Raw genomic sequence first — 20,908 nt, forward strand, 5'->3', positions numbered from 1 at the left:
TTATTCCTAAATATTACAGCCTACAATAAAAAAAACTACATATTTCCATGCAAAATAATGGTACCGCTTTCAGCACCAAAAATCTGAAATAATCATACCGCTAGGGAGGTTAAACAATTTCTCACAAGAAAGATTGTGACTACATTTTGTTTATATTACAAATTTATAGCTTATCAACTGAGTTTTTGCCATGTTTTTTTGTCACCAACCACTGCTGTGTATTCACCTCTTTTGCTTAGCGAAAAGTGGGAGAGTGATTTCTAACAGCGAATGTTACTGTTTTGATGTAGCACGACGTTGACCTGTAACTCTGCTAAGTCACTTTTTGGTAGAAATTGTCAGAAATATACCATTTACATTACCAGTTACATAGAACTGTTAAACAATGGCATTAGTGATTTGTATCGGCGATTAATCACCCGTCTGACATAAAGTTGGGTGGTGCTGTCTTACATGGACTAGTGGTGAGTTGGAGTGGAAGCTGAATAAACATGGTGGTAGTGGGGTTAGAGGAGGTGTGGCTGAAACAGATTGTGCACCACTGTGAGAAGAGAGAGAGAATGGGAGCTGACAATGGACATTATAGGGAGGGACAAAGTGGCAGCTGATTGTAGACATAGGGATGGTTAGATAGGAGGCAGAGACTAGATCAGGAAGGCACAGAGAGTTAGAGAGGAACCTGATAAAATCATGGAGTGGAAGAAAGAGGGTAGTTATAGCTGACCATGGAATATTGGAAAGGAAAACAAGAGCTGATCATGGGTTTGGGAAGGAAATAATAGAGCTGCTGGAACATAGCATGACCAAGGATTGTTGGGAAGCAAGAGTAGGGAGAGCGAAATCTGATTGTTGACAGGGCATACAACACAAGAGGCCTATCATGAACACACTGTGGACTGTTGGAAGAATAGTTAGAATGAAAGCGGAGGTGGGAGGATTGATTGATGCTGAGTTGTGTACGGGGGAGAGGTGCTGTAGCTGATCTTCCATTGGGAGAAGATGCTTGTCATTGACTTGGGGGTAAAGAGAGAGGAACCTGAGAAGGGAGCTCATCATGGACTGAGAAAAGGTGAGGAAGGAAGCAAATTTGCAGCTTATTGTTGATGTGAGAGAGCTGGAACTCATCATGGCTTCAAAGGGTCAGGCTTAACAACTGAGGGGATCATCCATATTAATAAAATGTCAGGTAACATTTCAATGTGCCTAGAAGCTTGCCTGCATTACAGCAGACAGAAAACAGTGTTTGCAGACAACTCCAAGAAAGAGTACTGTATAAAGGATGGGTATCAAAAAGCATGCTACTCTGAAATCTGCAGTAATGAGAATGGGAAGTTTAAATCCACCTCCAATCCACTTATTACACTATTATATTTCTGTTTTTTCTAATTGCTTGGTAGGTTCACTTGGCTATGGTACGCTACCATGAAGGAGGGCGTTTCTGTGAGAAGGATCAGGACTGGGATCAGGAATCTGCCATATTTCATCTTGAACATGCTGCTCATTGTGGAGAACTGGAAGCCATCATCGGCCTTGGTCTCATGTACTCTCAGCTGCCTCATCATATCTTGACTGAAGTTTCTGTGCAGGTGAAATCCTTTTCCAAAGATAAACACATATGTCCTTGTGAATGAATGTCATGGGTTACACTGTTCTGGAAAACCATCATAAGTCATTTCTGCGTTGCTAAGGCTTTTTTTTTTAATTCAATATCTTTATTTTGGTACTTGTTTGTTGGGTAGGGGTTTGTGTCTTTTGCTTGCTTAGAAACTATTTAGATTTTGAAGCTGAAATCTGGGCTAACAAATACTAATTAAAGTGGAACTACACTGTATCTGAGCACCACAAACCAAAAGTGCTATTTAATTTAGTTTTAATATTCTACCCAAACTCCCCTATCCATCCATGTCTCCATGCTTTATTTTGCTGAGAAATCACTTTGAAAAACACCCTCTAGCATTACTGGTTGTGGCAGATGATTCATGGAGCATTTACTTCCTGGAATCTATCTGCCCTTAGCTCAGGCCCTCAGGCAGGAGGCTGTGCTTAGCTGGGAGAACCCCTCCTGAAGACTCCTTAGATGTATGAAGTATCTAAAGAAATGTGAACAAAATGTTTAAAACAAGTAAATATAAAATACTTCCCTATCTATTTACTAATGCTAGCAGCATAAGGATTCAACATAGTCAATGTTGATTGAGAGAGTGAAGTTCAACTTTGGTTGGCCATAGCATTACTGTGTAAAAAAAAGCCCAGTGACCCCTGAATTTATATAAGCTTTTTACATTCTTTACCTAAAGGACACAGAAGAAAACAGAACTAAGGGCTTTAACTATTTATTGATGGCGGCAGAAGCTGGTGACCGTCCTTCTATGATACACATTGCTCGAGCTTATGACACAGGAATGAATCTTGCAGTAGACAGGTAATAACTAAAGATTATAAATATACCTTCTGCTACAATAATAACAATAATGTATATCAGTGTCCAGTATTTCTTTTGACATACCTGGTTTTGGGGTTTTAGTTTAATTCTAGATCTGATTTGCTGAATATATATCTGAGTTGCCCTTGTTATGGATAATATAATGGGCTATGGGCTATCTGCAGCTTGATGGCCTATGATTTGCTAATAAACATATCTGTACAGGGCACAAGACTGGCACGAAGCTCTGCACTGGTACAATTCTGCTCTGAACATGACTGATTATGATGAAGGTGGAGAATACGATGGCACCCAAGATGAACCCAAATACCTACTGCTGGCTAGGGAGGCTGAAATGCTGCTCTCTGGGGAACATAACTTGGAGAAAGACCCACAACGATCAGGTAAAATTTTAACCCCATATAATTAACCTTTTTAAAAGGGGGGGGGGGTTAAAGCTTTTATTTTAAGGAGTTGTGGTGGGGGGCAGGGAGAAAGCATGGTCACTGACAGTGTCTCTTAGTCAGCATATATTATATATCTGTTTTCCAAGCCAGTAATTACTGTCATTAAGCTTTAGCATGTGTTCATTTTTGATTCACTCTGAATTTTTCTGTGTTCTTCTGACAAGCCTCTAGACATACTTTGGAGCTTCTTTATTCTGCCAGTCTCTCTCTCTTTTTTTTTTTTTTCTTACCTTTCGGCGGTTTGTCCTGTCCCATATATTTTTGTGTGCAGCTTACTCCTATTAATGCTTCAGAGAATGTGGAATTTTCAAACATCAGGTAACCAGTCTGATATAAGTTCCTAAAAACAAAGAGCAGAAAATGGAAATTGGCTACTGTGCTTCTTTCCCTAGAAACAGATGGTTGGCCTTTCACTATTAGGGCTAATGTACATGGCTGTAAGAGGGCTACACAGCATTCAGAGCCTCTGTAAAAAGGTTTCCTGTGCACAGCTGCCAATAGACAGCAGATAAATGTTTAGGCTGTATGTGGTTATGCGCTGGGGGATATGTTAAGCACACCCTCGGGCATATGCTCCAAATGCAGACTGTCGCAGAAATTAGAATATCTGGCTGTACACAGTAGCTGCATGTCTCAGGATAGCATTTACAAAAGCTCTGGATGCTTTCCAACCATGTTCATGAGCCCTAAGGGATCCATTGCTGGTGAATAGTCAAGCTGAATGTTATAACTAGCAGTGATTCATTCACCAGCAGTAAATGTTTCATGATAGTCGCAATCACTGCTTTATAAATATGCCCTTAAAATTATTTTAAATGTTAATTTTTTTAAAAATAACAAACATGTTACACTTACCTGCTCTGTGTAATAGGTTTGCACATAGCAGCCCTGATCCTCCTCTTCTTTGCTGCTTGCTATGGGAGCACTCGTGCGGGTTTGCTTCTGAGCCTCCTCTGTGTGTCCATAACAAACAGAGCATGGCTCAGCCCTGCCACCCGCTCCCTCCTCACTGGCTGTGGTTGACATCTACGGGAGCCATTGTCTCTACCCCAATAGGAAGTTAGAGAGCCTCCGCTCCCGTGCACATCGTTGGATCAAGATCAGGCTTAGGTGAGTATAACGGGAGACTGAGGGGGGATGCTTAGAAAGATTTTACCTTCATGCATAGAACGGGATGTACGAGCAAGCATGTACCGACAGGTCAGAAGGAGATCTGCATGGCACCAGCAAGCTGCTGATTGCTGGTGCAATGCTTTAGAGCAGGGGTGTCAAACTCCATTTCATCGTGGGTCGTATCAGCATTATGCTTGCCCTCAAAGGGCCGGTTGTATCTGTAAGACTAGATGTCAAGAGCACCCCACCCCCATGATATCAGATGTCAAGAATCCCACGCCCTTCCTTTCATCACCGTGCACCCCCTTTGGGGGCAGAGCAGGAAGTGCAGGGTCCGGAGGAGGACCAGAGGAGGAGTGGAGTCAGTTACCAGAGTCTGCTGAATGCTTGACCAGGGGAGGCAGAGATGAGGGAGTGCTGCAGCTGCACTGAGAGGTGCAGGATTTGGCAGAGGAGTTCTATTCTCCTCTCTGCTGCCGACTGCTGAGAGGAGGTGGGGGTGGAGACAAGGGAGTACCTGCAGGAGAGGTGCAGGGGCCACATGAAATGGCTGGAAGGGCCAGATTCGGCCCGCGGGCCTTGTGTTTGACACCTGTGCTTTAGAGGCTCCAAAAACAAAAAATAATAAATGCACATTTTGTTACCTGCAAAAAATGTGCATTTTTATTATTTTTTGTTTAAAGGTGAACTTATCCTTTAAGAGTCTGACATATGGTGCCCATTTATGGCCTCATTCACATGAGGCGTACTTAAGCATACACCTGTGTGTGGACCATTTTTTTCCTGCATGGGATGCACAGGTGTTTCATGAATCCACATGCAAGCAATCCCATTCATTTCATTTGGGACACAGCGGCTGTACAGACACCTTTTATTATTCTACTGAGTGATTTCTAAGTCACAGTGGCCCAGCTTGGAGCAATGTAACTATGCATATACCATACCATACCTGTGGGATCCTGCTCAGCCTCTGCATCTTGCCCAATCAGAGAAAACTTTGCATTCATTGAGCACCTGCAAAGCATCTCTGAATGGCACCCATGCCAAGCGGCTGACTTCCTGTGTTTAGAATGAAGCAGGTCAGCCACAGGATCTGGAAACTAGTGGAGATCACTGAAGTAGGTGTCTCTATTGCAATGAATTCCAGCTTCTAAATGGACCCCACAGATATGGTACAGTTGCAAGAAAAAGTATGTGAACCCCTTGGGATTACGTGGAGTTTTGCATGAATTGGGCATAAATTGTGCTCTGAACGTCATCTAAGTCACAACAATAGAAGAGCACAGTCTGCTGAACATAACACTACACAAACATTAGATACTGCCATGGTTTAATTGCACATAACATGTAAACATTCACAGTGCAGGGAGGAAAAAGTATGTGAGGCCCTAGCTTAATGACTTTTCCCAGAGCTAATTGGAGCCAGGAGTGAGCCAACCTTGACTCCAATCAGTGTGATGATATTGGATGTGTTGCTGACAGCTGTCCTGCCCTTAAAAAACACACACCTGTTTTGGGTTTACTGGTTTCAAGAAGCACTGTCTGATGTGAACCATGCCTTGCAGAAAAGAGCTCTCAGAAGACCTACGATCAAGAATTGTTGACTTGCATGAAGCTGGAAAGGGTTACAAAAGTATCTCCAAAAGCCTTGATGTTAATGTGTCCATGGTAAGACAGACTGTCTACAAATGGAGAAAGTTTAGCACTGTTGCTACTCTCCCTAGGCGTGGTCGTCCTGTAAAAATGACTGCAAGAGCACAGCGCAGAATGCTGCATGAGGTAAAGAAGAATCCCAGAGTGTCAGCTAAAGACATACAGAAATCTCTGGCACATGCTAACATTTTTGTTGACACATCTACAATAAGGAAAACATTAAACAAGAATGGAGTACATGGGAGGACACCACGGAGGAAGCCATTGCTGTCCAAAAAGAATATTGCAGCCCGTTAGAAGTTTGCAAAAGAGCACCTGGATGTTCCACAGCACTACTGGCAAAATATACTGTGGACAGATGAAACCAAGATTGAGTTGTTTGGGAAGAACACACAACACTATGTGTGGAGAAAAAAAGGCAAAGTACACCAACATCAAAACCTCATCCCCACTGTAAAACATGGCGGAGGGAGCATCATGGTTTGGGGCTGCTTTGCTGCCTCAGGGCCTGGACGGATTGTTGTCATTGATGGGAAAATGAATTCCAGAGTTTATCAAGACATTTTGCAGGAAAACGTACGACCATCTGTCTGCCAACTGAAGCTCCGCAGAGGATGGGTGATGCAACAGGACAATGACCCAAAGCATACAAGTAATTCAACAAAACAATGGCTGCAACAGCACAGAATACGCCTTCTGGAGTGGCCCAGTCAGAGTCCTGACCTCAACCTGATTGAAATGCTGTGGCATGTCCTTAAGAGAGCGATTCACACCAGACATCCCAAGAATATTGCTACACTGAAACAGTTTTGTGAAGAGGAGTGATCCAAAATTACTCCAGATCGTTGTGCAGGTCTGATCTGCAACTACAGGAAACGTTTGTTTGAGGTTATTGCTGCCAAAGGAGGGTCAACCAGTTATTAAGTCCAAAGGTTCACATACTTTTTCCCCCCTGCACTGTGAATGTTTACATGTTATGTGCAATTAAACCATGGCAACATCTAATGTTTGTGTAGTATTATGTTCAGCAGACTGTGTTCTTCTATTGTTGTGACTTAGATGAAGTTCAGAGCATATTTTATGCCCAATTCATGCAAAACTCCACGTAATCCCAAGGGGTTCACATACTTTTTCTTGCAACTGTATATGCATAGTTACATTGCTCCAATCTGGACCATTGTAACTATGTAAAAATGCCATAACTGGAACTCTTCTTTAATGACTGATCTATGCACCTGTGTCTGGTTAAAGCTTATCACAGTGCACTGATTTGAAAGTGCAGTGATCATATAGTGACTGGCTCCATGCAGTGCAGTGCAGACCCTGTAATTTGTTGTCAAGACACCAGCATTGCATTACATGTGAGCACACATGTATGGAATTATGTTCTTCTGTCAGTCTAATTTGTTGGACACTCACACTGTCTTCCTTTCCATTTAGGTGACTTGTACACAGAGGCTGCCGAAGCTGCAATGGAGGCTATGAAAGGAAGACTGGCAAATCAGTATTACCAGAAGGCAGAGGAAGCCTGGGCAGCCATGGAGGAGTGATCTGCCCTACTCAGAGCAAAGACAATGGCAGCTTCAGCTATTCATCCAATAAGGAGTTTATTTTGTAGATGTTACAAAATGTTTTCTTTCTGGATTTCCTTCTTGATTGTTTACACTGACCAAAAAAAAAAAAAAAAAAAGAAAAAATGTGTATTTTTGTTAGATGTTGTATAGAGTATACGAATGCGTGCAGATCCAACAGTACAACCTATGTGGAATGACTGTTCCGGTGCATACCTTATGTGACAGTAAGTGACACTGCTGTCTTCTGCTGCATTGGCAAAAATCAACAGACCTCACATAATCTAACTGCTGGCCGAAGTCCCATTACACTCTGAGGTGTATCACCATCTCTCAGGAATAAAGTTCCAGTCACAGTATCACGTGCTTCTCACTGTGTTATAGGGTTGACCTCTCTCTTTTTTTTTTTTCTTTTAAGTTGAACAAAACTAGAGGCTTGAATATTCATTCTAGTATTTGCTTAGGATTCCAGCACTGAAATGCTTAGGGATACTCAGAAACCAATTCTCATTCTGACCATCAGCACCTGCCTATAGTGTACATGCCAGTTTTGGGTGGACTGACTTCATTAAAGTATTGCAAATTCATTAGACTTGTGCAGATTTCAGGTTGCTCACTTTTGCTTCTCATTCATTCATATATGATACATATACAGAATCTGTACCTCAACAATGCACAAGTCTGTATGGGGCAGCACCATCTGTACACTACATAGTTCAAGTAGTGCTTGACTGGTCAAAGAGAGGTGGTGATGGAAAGAAGAATCTGGCATCATGTTGTACCTTACTTAGGGGATTCATGGTTTCCTTTGGCTTTAGCCCACTACTAGCTAATAGAGATATTAGTATAAGCATAGAGGGCAGTGAAACAAACATAATGTAGAAATATGTTACTTGTCTTTTTCATTTTTATTTGACATATTTTGTATTACTGAAAAAGGGCTGACACTGACTTCTCACTTTTATAGCTCTACAATTAGGTGGGATTAAACTGAAAAGATGATGGGTGCTGATATATTTTGATTTGTTCATATAGAATGGGTTGCAGGCTTTGTGGCACCTTTCTTTAGAGGTTTATGTCAATAGATGTTCTAGCCAAATACTGCATTTGAATGGAAAATGCAGTGTTTAACAAGAAAAAGCTACATTTGACCTGCTTTGCCAGCAGTTTAAACACACCCCAGTAGCACGTTGCATCTGAGGAAACGCAGCGCAAAGCAGGTCAGATGCGGCCTCTTAACTGCAATGTGTACTGTTCTGTTTTGCTGGCTTGTGTTTAAGGTGCATTCCAAATGCAGGGAAAAAAATGCCTGTTGACTTAAGACCTAAGACTGCCTATTGTAGATCATTTATGATATCTTTTACTAAAACTGTGAAATTGCCATGTAGCTTATAAAATACTCATGTGACATTTTGTGGAAGAAGGCACTACTGCTGTCTCCCAAAAGCTTGGGGGGTTGGGGGGGCGGTATATTTAATTTTTAGAAAAATTTTACTCTCCTATTGCTTAAAAATAAGGCCCAGACTGACAGCTCTTGGAGTTACTCAAAACGTCTATTTTTTTTATTAACTACAAATAAATTACTGCAACAATTAAAGATTTAGGACTGACTTCCCTTGCCGTACCGGGTTACTTATCCATAAGGCTTAGCAGGTTGTGTTCAGGTACATAGATGTTGGCTATTGTGCTTAAAATCTGTGCCCCCTTTTTGTTCTGCTCCTGCCTATGATGGTTGCTTTGTGCAGACTTCATTGAGTAGTCCTGTTTTTTTTTTTTTTTTTTATATAAGCATAGACAGTACTGCAGGAAAATATATGAAGTTTGACTTAATTAGGGGCATGAAAGCCAATTTTATTCTTGGTAATGTTCACAATTATACTAAACAACATCCTGCCAACAAATAACTTTGCATAAACCAGCTCTTTTTATTTTTACTGGACTGCATATGCCTTAACAAAACCACAAAAATGTCCGTGTTTACCAAGTACCCTCTGGCATGGATTAGCTTGTCTCCAGTACCCCTTGATATGTACGTTTACTGCCACTACCCTCTCATGCTTCATGTATAGTTTCTGAACAATCATTTTACGTTTTAAATAGCTAATTTACCTATTAGAATTGGTTTTAGGATATATTATTTAGCATTCCTTTAATATGTACCTCCTCTGATGTGGTAAGTTGACTTTCTTCACTTCTACAGATTACTAGAGTAATGCAACCACAAGTTAGGCGAGATGGGGACTTTATCTCCGGTTTTACCTTCATTTCACCAATGGAAACCTCGTCATGATCATTATATTATATGAAATAGACTTCCTTGTCACCATTTTATTTTGTGCGGAATATGTAAATGGTAGGCGTTATTGGTAGTGTAGATATTTTTTGGGGCCCTGGTTTATATATTGAAGGACCCTGAAAACTTGAACAATGTGCCTACACTAATACCCCACTAAGGCGGGCTTTACATCTGTGCCTTGCAGAAATGCTTCATTGGCAATGTTGAATGGCACCTGGGAACACTTTGCAAATGAGTGTGCATTGCAGTGTAGTGTGATTAAAAATGCATGCCCATGTTATCGTACCTTGTAGTGTTTGGATGGCCTATTCAGACCCATTCAACCAGCTAACATATAATGCGTTAATGTGTATCCCAACCATAAACACTACTTTCCTGGAGTTTGCATGTTCTCCCTGTGCCTGCGTGGGTTTCCTCCGGGTACTCCGGTTTCCCCCCACCCTCCAAAGACATGCTGGTAGGTTAAATGGATCCTGTCTACATTGGCCCTAGTGTGTGTATGTATGAATGTTAGGGACCTTAGATTGTAAGCTCCTTGAGGGCAGGGACTGATGTGATATGTAATATATATATATATATATATATGTAAAGTGATGCATAAATTGACAATGCTAAATAAGCACCTATAATAAATGAGGTATTGCAAAACACTGCAGAAGTTTCAGGGAGCCCAGATAAGATAAGGTGGTGCAAACTGGAACCAAACTTAATGTTAAATATTCATCGTCAATTTCTACTGTCCTGCAATTTGGTAAGGAATCAAACCACATGGGATCAGCTGGGAACAAAAACACTGTTCACTTCTGTTAGTTGTGCTTTAGCAAAATTTAGCCTGCAGCTTTTTTCCTCTAATTTTCAAGAATATGCTTAATCATTTCATTGTCCTAGCAAAAATTGTTTTCTCTTGTTGAACAAAACTGAAAAAGTGATATTCTAAGCTTCTGATCTGAAAAGTTTGAAAGAACATCAATTGATTGATGTCTGTGTTTTTGGGGGGGGGGGGGGGGTTATTTTTTAATCAACACTGAGGTTGCTGTAGAATTTTTCTTTAGGTTTTCAAAGGCTACAAAAGCTAAGCCAAGGATTATAAAGTAATATTTAAGTACACTTGATAGGTTAATAAAATATGAAATGGGAATACAAAATGTAATGCCATGTTTACAACTAATATTTGTTAGGTGCTGCAGACGAATATGCAACAGAAAGCCTTTGGAATATTTAACTGATAATTATTATGAGAAATTGATGTATTATAATCAGTAAAAAATAAGGAAAAGCATAGTGATGTCAGTTGACTGAAGAACATTATCTGTGGCCTATGGCAATACAAGAGATGTTGATTTCAATTTTGTATATTCTTGGCTGTTCACTTTGTATGCATGAGAGTCAGTGTGCTAATACATAATATGTCTATGGGACATGTTTTGTCTTCTTGGTAGCAGCCTTTCCTGTCACTTTTTTATATATTCTATATTTGCCTTATGCTACAGACTTTGTTAAGCAAATCATGATTCTGGTTTTGGAGTAAGCTTAACAAAATGGCTGCTGGTAAATACCACAAAAATGTTCAGTAACCTTTCTGAATAGCTATTTCTATATATACAGACCTTTTACTAAATTCCTTAAAAGTGATTGTAAAGCTATTTTTTATTTAAAATAACAAACATATTCTATTTACCTGCTCTGTGCAATTGTATTTAGCTCTGAACCTCCTCTTCTGGGGTCCCCCTGCTGCCACTCTCTCTTCTCCAAGTGCCCCTATATCAAGCCACTTGCTATGGGGGCACTGGTCCTGGATCGTTCCCAAGCTGGGCTGTGTGCGTCTATAGACATGCACACAGTACGGCTCAGCACCAACACTCCTTCCTTACTGGATTTGACTGACAGCAGCAGGAGCCAAAGGTCCCTTCTGCTCTCTGTAAAGCCCGTGAATGCAGGAAGAGAATGCAGAGCAAGGCAGGGTAAATATTGAGAGGGGGGGGGGGGTTTGAGGCAAAAACAGTGAAAGGTTTTTTATCTTAATGCACAGAATGCATTGAGGTAAAAAAAATGAATACTAGAAATGTGTAATTTCAGGTATATACACATTTACACACAGGAAAATAAGAGGAATTTTGGCACTTGCTAAACAATGGAAAACCAAGGTTCCCAGGAAACTGAAATGTTCTACCAATCTTTTACAATATTACATGACCGTGAGGCTGTAATTGCATTGAAGGGGACTAAGTGGTATTTGGCCATACTAAGCACAATAGGATTTTGTTTTTTTTTTTATGCAAATGCTTCTATATTGCAAGTTTAAAGAAATCATGCATGCAAAGCTAAGTGTTTTGTGGCTTTTCCATGCCATACAATAGAAGAATTTCTTTTGAAAACTTTAATTTCAGGAACAGTCATTCGATTTTCGTTAGTGGGGTAATATCGACCATTATTTTCCAAAACAGAGATGAGAAAATTTGAAAAAGCAGGATGAGAAATTTTTCTCCCAACTAATTTCTAGCAGTGAATGGTGTTTCTGCTCAGGAAATTACATTAATTCCAAAAGCGAGTGTTAAAGCACACAAAATTTTAAAGTAGTTTTGAACATCATTAATCAAGTCATTGAATGTACTGATGAGAATTTTCAAACAAACATTTGTTTGAAAATCTGCTCGTGTATGGGCAATTTTAGTATGTCCTTACTCTCCTATATTTGCATATGGGAGGAGATCATTACTGCACATAACAGATTACTCCTGCCCTGTGTTTTTTTTTTTAAAGGAGTAACAAGTAATAGCTTATAAGCAGTAGGAGAGAGGAAGTATTGGGTGAGGATAGAACTGCCCTATTACATGCCCGGTTCTGGCAAAGTATATGTACAAATTAGTCAAGATTGTACAGTATATAGTTAATATGAAACCCAGATGATGCAAACAGTAATGCAGATGAATGCATATACAATTCTCAAAGCGGAGCTGCGCCCAAAAGGGGATGTTCCACTTTGACCTGCTCCCCATTAAGGATTGGCACCTTTGGGGGGGGGGGTACCCAAATTTGACAAGTACTCACTCCCACTTCCACTGCGATCAACTAAGGCAATCAGAAGCGGAGGAAGTTGTCCTCCCCTCTCCCTCCCCGTAGTCTTCTGGGACACGTGACAGGTTCCAGAAGACTACGGGGCCATTCACAAAGTGCAGCGCTTCTCGTGCATGCGCAGTGGGTACCCGGCTGTGAAGCCGCAAGCTGTCACAGCCGGGTGCCCACACTGAAGATGCCAGGGAGAGAAGATGGACGGTGAAACCAGCGGTGGTGAGGACACTGCTGGACTAAGGGACAGGTAAATGTCTGTATTTTAAAAGTCAGCACCTACAGTTTTTGTAGCTGCTGACTTTTTTGTCTTTTTTTTCAGCTGTAACTCCGCTTTAACTTGCAATTTCAGAGTGTTTGTTAAAAAAAAAAAAGATGTTTTATTTCTCGTTGAGTTTACTTAAATGGCATTTCCACTTTTGGGATAATATGTCGTATTTGTTACATGTTCCCATTCATATAGCAAAAAATACTGCAGCTTAGCTTTTTACATGCTCTTCTGGAGGGTTAAATATTTAGGTGCTGGGCATCTGCCTTGTACATTAATGAGAACTAATCTCAGCAAGTCCCCAGCCCAGCTATTGGGACAGATCACGCTGAGCTAGCTGAGAAATGCTTGCAGTCAGCCATGACACCTTCTCCCCAGAAACATCTATTAGGTAAAAAAAAAAAAGTATGCTGTGCAAATAGAAACATATAACAAACCTATAGTGTTTTTTTTTTTTTTTTCAAAAGTGGAAATATGCCTTAAGCAACTTTTAAAGGATAAGTTGCTTAAGGTAAAAAAAAATGTTCATTTACAATTTTTTTTTTGTAGGAGCTTGAAAAACATTGCACCAGCACATGCAGATGCCATGCAGGACTTATACGGACTGTCAGTGTAAGCTGTCCATGAACTACCAAAGTGCTCACAGTGCCATGGTAGTTCATTGAGAACTACAAGCCGACAGCCGCAAAGCTGTCATTACTTGTAGTTTCCCATTCACACGGGAGGATCAGGGGGGTTGCATGGGTCAGTGCTACAGTAACACGTTACACCACAGGTGTCAAACTGGCGGCCCTCCAGCTGTTGCCAAATTACAAGTCCCATGAGGCATTGCAAGATTGACAGTTACAAGCATGACTCCCAAAGGTAGAGGCATGATGGGACTTGTAGTTTCACAACAGCTGGAGGGCCGCCAGTTTGACACCCTTGCGTTACACCTTGAATATGGTTTTAAAGGTAAACTTATCCTTTATGAGGATGTATTTATACTTGTTCCTTAGTTGCCCTGACCCGAGGAAAGAGCGGCCTTGAAATCTTGTATTTTGACTTCATTCAGAAGGGTGTGATGCCTCATTCTTCAGATATATTTGACAAATGTATGTTCCCCCTCTAAAATGTCAAATTCTTTTGTTGTGAAAAAAAAAAGTCTCTAACAGTGGGCTTGTTCCTGCACTGCAAGGTTTGTTTTGTCCAGGGGAGATGAATTTTACTTGCCTGATCCTCTACTCCCCCATGATTTGGTCGTGGGCTGTCGCTCAGCATCACCATGTCCAGAACAAGGCCTATGGATCCTGCTCTGGTCTTGATGGTGTCAGGACTCTGGACCGCTAGAGTGCAGGGATGCAGAAGCTGCGGGGAGGAGCGAGCAAGTATATTTCCTTTTATTGTTTTCCTAGACATAAAAGAGCAAATAGCCATTGCAGTGTGGGCTTTTTTCCCTGAGTTGGGATTTAATTACAGGAAAACTTTTCATTACATGTTGCTTTTGACAAAATGTCTTCCTAACTATAACTAGGCTCACTTGAATTAGGACTGTCCATGACTTTCACAAATTTAAATCTAGATTTAGGATTCTGTTTCCCTGAATCCAACCCGAACCCTGTCTGAAATTTAGTCTGACAACACCCAATCTGCTAAACTCCATTGCCCCATGATCTGTTTATAACTAGCCTACAAACAAAACTGAGATTTTCAGGAGTTGTGTTTTTCTGTAGTTCACTTTTTGTAAGCGTTTTTGCAGTTTATCACTTGTTTCTTTTCATATACTTAGAATTCAAGGTTGAATGTAATTGTCTACCTTTTTAATTACACACACTTCATATTTTGTGCAGATGCTTATTTTTTATTATATCCAAGCTCACCTTTATTAAATGGTTTTGAAAAAAAAAACTTTAATCCAAAATGTGATGGGTAGTTCCAAATGTAATGTTTACAAAACAAAAAAAACTAAACAAAAATATGCAATGTATTTGAAATCCTATAGGGATATTGCTCGCGATGCCTGTTTGGCAAAAACTATGTTTGTTACAATAAGCTGTATGTTAAAAAATAAAAGCAGATATTATGTCTAGATTAAGTTTTATTGATAACAGAGCAGCTTGTTTGAGAGAATGTGCAAAATAACTTTTATGTGCAAAGAGCATGTAATATGAGTTTTTAACTCATCGTCTCAATGTTTTATTTTATTTTGTCAAATAAACAGTAATACTGTTTCATACATTTGCGCACTTGTACTTTTTGATGAACGTGTGGCTCTAGAATTTCTCCCTATGTATTTTCATTTAGCATATTTTAGCAGGGATTTCAATACATAAAACCAGTCACACCAGTCTCTACCTTACAGCAGCCTATTGTCCATAAAGCTCTTTTATTAGCTCATTCACTTTGAGAGGGCCCTTAACAAACCCAATTCATTAAAAAATGCATACCTGGAATATTTTGGCACACCCAACGCACAGTTCACATTTGCATATTGTGGTGTGCTTATATGTGTGTCATAATGCACCTGAACACATCCACATAGGTGTTAACCACTTGCCTTCCAGAGGATTTAGTGTTACATCACACTACAGGTCTCGCACTTTACAGCCACTTCCACCTAGAGCCTTTATATGGTACTCAGGGCAAGAGGAGGAACCTTTTGCCTTGAGGACTTTGCTATGTAATTTGATTTGCACCTGGGTTGCTGCATTTTCCTTCCGGACACACCTTATATTACACACCCTACTCTGTGAGTTACCCCCCCCCCACAGCAAAAGGCACAGATGAACATTTGCTCTGCCGAAGACCTGCACTACACTCAGTCTCAGTGTGACAATGCTTCCCTTGCTCCGGAGCATTATCTGATCTTAACACTTGTCTCTGCATCTGACTCTAGTACTATTTCAGCCATGCAACAAGCACTCTACCTGACAAAGGCAGATTTTTCTGAAACTATGTCACAATTTCTCAAAAAACTAAGGCCACTTTAAGATGGGACAGACCTTTCAGTGAATCCTCCTGCTCAGCGGGGGATCTCTCTGCTGATGGCTGCAGAACAGGCGGATGACAGTTCTATGTCTGCTCCGCTGCTGCAGAGCAGACACGGCCTGCTTTTTCCTATGGAGCGGTTGGATGGAAATGGACCACTTGTCCTTTTCCATCCAACTGTCATCCGATCCGGCAGACGGATGGGGAACAGATCCCCATCCATCTGTTTTTGGCATACAGGATCAGATGATGGTGGGTGTCAGAGTAGACTTGTCCACTAACACCCACCGGTCCATAGAGGTTTATGGATGGTCCAATCGGGTCCACCTGAAAAACTGACAGGCAAATACGGTTGGACCATCAGTGTCAAAGGGGCCTAACAGCTTTGATGCAGCCATTGCTGTCCAGGACTCCAAGGTACCAAGCTCCTTCTCCAGCTCTACTGTCTTTACACGATTCAGATCTCAATATGCCTGCTCTAGAAGATGCAGACACAGAAGGGAATTAAGAGGACCAGGAGGCAATGCTAGAGGAGGCAGCAGAAGATTTCTCACCCTCACACTCCTATACACCTGAAGTTGCAGTTGCATGCAGTATGATTGCCAATGTTGATATGCTCACTTCTCTGGTCAAAAGCCTTGGCATTGTTGCACTTGAATCTCTCCATCTCGTCATGCCCCTTTGAGCACAAGGATAAATCTAAAAAAGACATTCCCAGTCTTTTTGGTGAGGCACTTGACAAATTCATCAAAAATGTTGCAGGAGGGAAGGTTCCCCCTTCAGTAGTGGAAGCTGAGTCAAATCTGTTTACCTCTCCTCCTCGGCTAGCCATTGTATGTATTCATTCATAGAATAAAAAGCCACCTGTGAAAGGCCCAAGGTGAATGTACTCAGGTGTGGGATGGAAGTTCCCATCCCACTGCCGGGACACAGCGCTGTATGTAGCTGAGGTTAAATACAGTCTATACAGCGCTTCCAGCCGTTGCTTCTCTTGGTGAAGGTATTAGTTCATTTGGACCGGCTTGATCCAAACAAACTATTTAAAACTTCACTAAAAGCTGGAGATCAGCTTTAAAGCGATACTAAACCCAAAATGTATATTAAAAATATTATAATATTGCAACACGGGTGTGGAAATTTTTTTTAAAGAACTACTTGTCCAAGGGACTAAATGGGGGTCCCAATCTACTTGTCCCTCATGGCAATCTACTTGTCCTGATAAAAAAATAATTTTTTGCCAGGATAGAAAATATGAAGGGTGATTTTAGGGAATGTCTGGGACATTTGAAAACAAAAGTGGCTTTATGGCGACTTAAACTTTTAATTTTTATTTTTTGCTAGAAAATTTCTTAGAACCCTCAAACATTATATATTTTTTAAAATCAGAGGCCCTGCAGAATAAATTGGTGGGTGTTGCATTTTTTAATATCACATGGTATTTGTGCAGCATTTTTCACATGCAATTTTTTGAGAAAAAAATTAACTTTCTTGAATTGTAATGCAAAAAAAACACAATACATTGCCTGATTTTTGTAGAATAAAGAAGATGATGTTGTGCCGAGTAAATAGATACCAAACCTGTCTCGCTTTACAATTGTTCAGGCCTGTGCAGTTAAAAATCCCTCTCCGGAGTGCCAAAGAATCATGTTCAGGAGAACTTTTTGGCCAAAAAATGCCAAACGCTTGTGCGTTTATTCATTTCAATGGCAAGTACTCTGGCCAATTAAATGAATAAATGTCCAAGCACTAATTGCGGCTAAACATGGGTAAACACCGTTAAATGCGGTAAATTGTTTACATATGTTTTTGCAGCCATTAGCATTTTTCTGCTGCCAGTAACGTCTAAGGCAGTACCAGTGTACATGTAGCCTTAGAAAGTATTATTTTAATTGCTTGGAATGGATTTCCAGCAGAGGTAGTGAGTCAGTCAACAGTAATGGCAGGTATACACGGTAAGAAAATCAACCAATCGGTCATCCGACGACCGTTCGTTGGTCGAAATCGTGGCCGACATTAACAAATCGAAAAAAAAAATTTGTCGAGCAATACGTAGTGTTGACGTCTTCCGTACAGTGTGCGTTTGACCTTGTAGCCATGCTCTTCCACTCAGAACGAGTGTTCAATGCCCTGCCACCCAGAATGAGCGATTGTAAATCCTTGGAATTAATTGGATTTATGGATACTTGGACATAATTGGAATAAATTGGATTTATGGATCCTTGGACATAAACATCAGGGTCATCTTCTGTTTCCACTCATGCATGATAGTGCTTGATAGATTTTTTTCAGACGCATAGAAAATCGGTCGTTTGAATGTGAAATGACAAATTTTTCACTGTTGTTCAACCGGATTTTTTGTTCACAATATCATTATCGGTTATAACATCCTGCTCATCAACAAAGAGAAAATTGGTCGATCATTTGATCAACAACATTTTTCGTACGATTTTCTTATCGTGTATTCCTGGCTTAAGTGGTTTCAAACATGCTTGGGACAAACATGCACTATATTACCAAAAGTATTGGGACATCCCTCCTATCAAGGGATTCAGGTGTTACACTCACCTCCACGGCCACAGGTGTATAAAATCAAGCACCTAGGCATGCAGACTGCTTCTACAAACATTTGTCAAGTGTGGTACCGTGATAGGTTGCCACCTGTACAAAATGTCTATCCATGAAATTTCCTTGCTACTAAATATTCCATGGTCAACTCTTAGTTGACATCAGTGCCTGACCTCACAAATACGCTTCTGCAAGAATGGTCAAACCTTCCCATAGACACACTCCTAAACCTTTTGGACAACCTTCCCAGAAGAGTTGAAGCTGTTATAGCTGCAAAGGGTGGACCAACTCAATACTGAACCCTATGGACTAAGACTGGGATGCCATTAAAGTTCATGTGCGTGTAAAGGCAGGCGTCCCAACACTTTTGGCAATATTGTGTAGATCTATATGTAGCACTACCTCCTTAGGAGTCGCTAGAAAATTTGGGTCCCCCTACAGTCCTGCACAGCCAGGCACCACACATCTTCCCTAAGACTTGCATCCAGAGTCAGACGTCAGTTCATTGGTTTTGTTGTTTTATTTAGGAAAACTGCACTGGGATAGGGTTAGGGGTCTACAGGATGCCCAAGGAAACCGATAAACTGAGGACAACTTCCTGGAACTGTTTACAGGCCTTCTCTGCAGCACAGTCTCTGATGGAGAGCCAGCCAGCTTCTCCCAGTGTATCACCCCAGACCCTAGATGAACTTCTCTTCACCCAGCAATCTGGAGGTATCCCTGAACAGGGGATCTGGTTCCTGTCACTTTAATGAAGATGAACAGTCACTGGAAGGTGGCAAATTTGGTTTCCCACCAGAGTGCTCCTTCCCCTATCCACCCAGGGGGTGTAGGGGTACTCACTCAGGTTCTCTCCTGTACCGCTGGTGGGTTGGTGGCCACTTCCAGGCCTTTCCAGCTGAGCTACTCCTTCCCTGCCATACAGGTGGTCCTCACTCTGGGGGCCAGTGAGTCTCTGAGCTTCTCCCTTGCCAGCTCCAGGCCTGCAGGTAGGCCCCATCCCACTGGGCTTCCTCAAAGCCTCCTGCCTTCAGCTTCATATCTACCTCTCTATCTTCCACCTGAACTCTCCCTGCAGCAGAGCAGATTCCAACACTTTTAAGGGTGTCCAGCCCCTTGCCAAGCCTTCTGTTGGGGATTGGCTAGAACCCCTCAAGAGTGCAAGCCAGCCACTCCTCAGATCCACCCACTGCCTCTAGGGTCTTCCTCCAAAGCAGGGCAGGGGGAAATTCCTGCCTGCAGAATCTCTCAGCTCCTGGCTGCAATTTGACCTTCTAGCTATTACACCCAGGCTGCTACTCAGCCTTCCTCACTGACAATAATGACTCTAGCTTCCCCTAGCTAAACTAGGAGGTTGCTATATACACAAAGAGTTAAGTTAAAAATAAAAAAAAAAAGGGCAGACTTAATGGACCACTTTGTCTATTGTGTCTGCCGTCACTTTTCTATGTTTACAACCACTGTGCTATCTGCTTCATTTGCATGTTCTCCTTGTGATTGTGTAGTTTACTCTGGTTTCTTCCTACCCTCTAAACATGCAGATAGATTAATTGGTCTAAATGTTCCCTATTATATGTATGTGAAATACACAATCCATGTGCGGAGGGTTTGAGAGCTAGCAGTATGATGGTGCGGTGTAATGACTAGGAGTATCTTCGCAATGTCCCTGCAACATGACAGGAAGGGATGATGCCATCACTGGGAGCTTTTTGGCCAAGCCTCAGGAGGTACGTAAATGGCCTACACCGGAAAAATAAATAAACGTCAGCAGCTACAAATACTGTAGCTGCTGACTTTTAATATTAGGGCACTAGGTATCCAGCAGTGTCCTCACCCCGAGCCGATACTTCAATCAGCCGTCTGGTGCCACCATCTTGAATAAGGGAAACCGACAGTGAAGCCTTGTGACTTCACAACTGATTTCCTACTGCACATGCATGAAGCATGCTGCACTTTGAAAATGGGCCGCAGTCCTCTGCTACCTGTGAAGTGTCCCAGAGGGCTGCAGGTGGGGGGTATTGGGGGCCAAACTTCCAGCTCAGCCATAAGTGGGAGCTGGTATCTATCAAAACCAGATACCCGCTAGCCCCTCCCCCCCAAAGTTGCCAAATGTGGCAGTGGCGGGGGGGGGGGGAGGAGGCAGATAAGGCAGATAAGTGGAGCTTCCACTTTTAGGTGGACCTCCGCTTTAATTAAAAAATAATAAATTCACATAATTTTGCTGGTAAGAAATGTATTTATTTTTTTTTACACGGGAGCCTGTAAAGTATCTGTGATAAAATGGAAATCTATTAATTCTTAAAGGCATCTTCCCAAGCATGTAATTTAAAGGATTTCTATTTTTCCATTGTGCTTTTAATGCCACATTAAAGCACCCTCTCTTAGCTGGCCCTTTCTCTTTTCCTTTTGGTCCTTTTTTCAGAGAATCTTACATCTCTCTCCCTCACTATATCACTGATTAAGACTCTATATGCTACCTCTAGACCTTTTATCTTCAGGATTAGACAGAGATGCCCCCTT

General features: G+C 41.4%; 1 protein-coding gene across 3 annotated transcripts in view; it reads left to right on the plus strand.

Moving 5' to 3' along the window:
• Nucleotides 1-15,071, plus strand: part of EEF2K (eukaryotic elongation factor 2 kinase) — a 162,512-nt gene extending 147,441 nt beyond the window's left edge. For all 3 annotated transcript variants that reach the window (XM_089674796.1, XM_089674798.1, XM_089674797.1), the window contains 4 exons: nucleotides 1,398-1,586; nucleotides 2,298-2,422; nucleotides 2,648-2,826; nucleotides 7,096-15,071. In XM_089674796.1, the coding sequence (XP_089530922.1) occupies nucleotides 1,398-1,586; nucleotides 2,298-2,422; nucleotides 2,648-2,826; nucleotides 7,096-7,205 (603 nt within the window). In that variant the 3' untranslated portion in view covers nucleotides 7,206-15,071. The remainder of the gene's footprint in view (nucleotides 1-1,397; nucleotides 1,587-2,297; nucleotides 2,423-2,647; nucleotides 2,827-7,095) is intronic.
• Nucleotides 15,072-20,908: the final 5,837 nt, after the last annotated feature.

Source organism: Staurois parvus, unplaced genomic scaffold (assembly GCF_062004578.1).
Source record: "Staurois parvus isolate SC_StPar_1 unplaced genomic scaffold, SC_StPar_1.0 ptg000152l, whole genome shotgun sequence".
NCBI classification, from domain to species: domain Eukaryota; kingdom Metazoa; phylum Chordata; class Amphibia; order Anura; family Ranidae; genus Staurois; species Staurois parvus.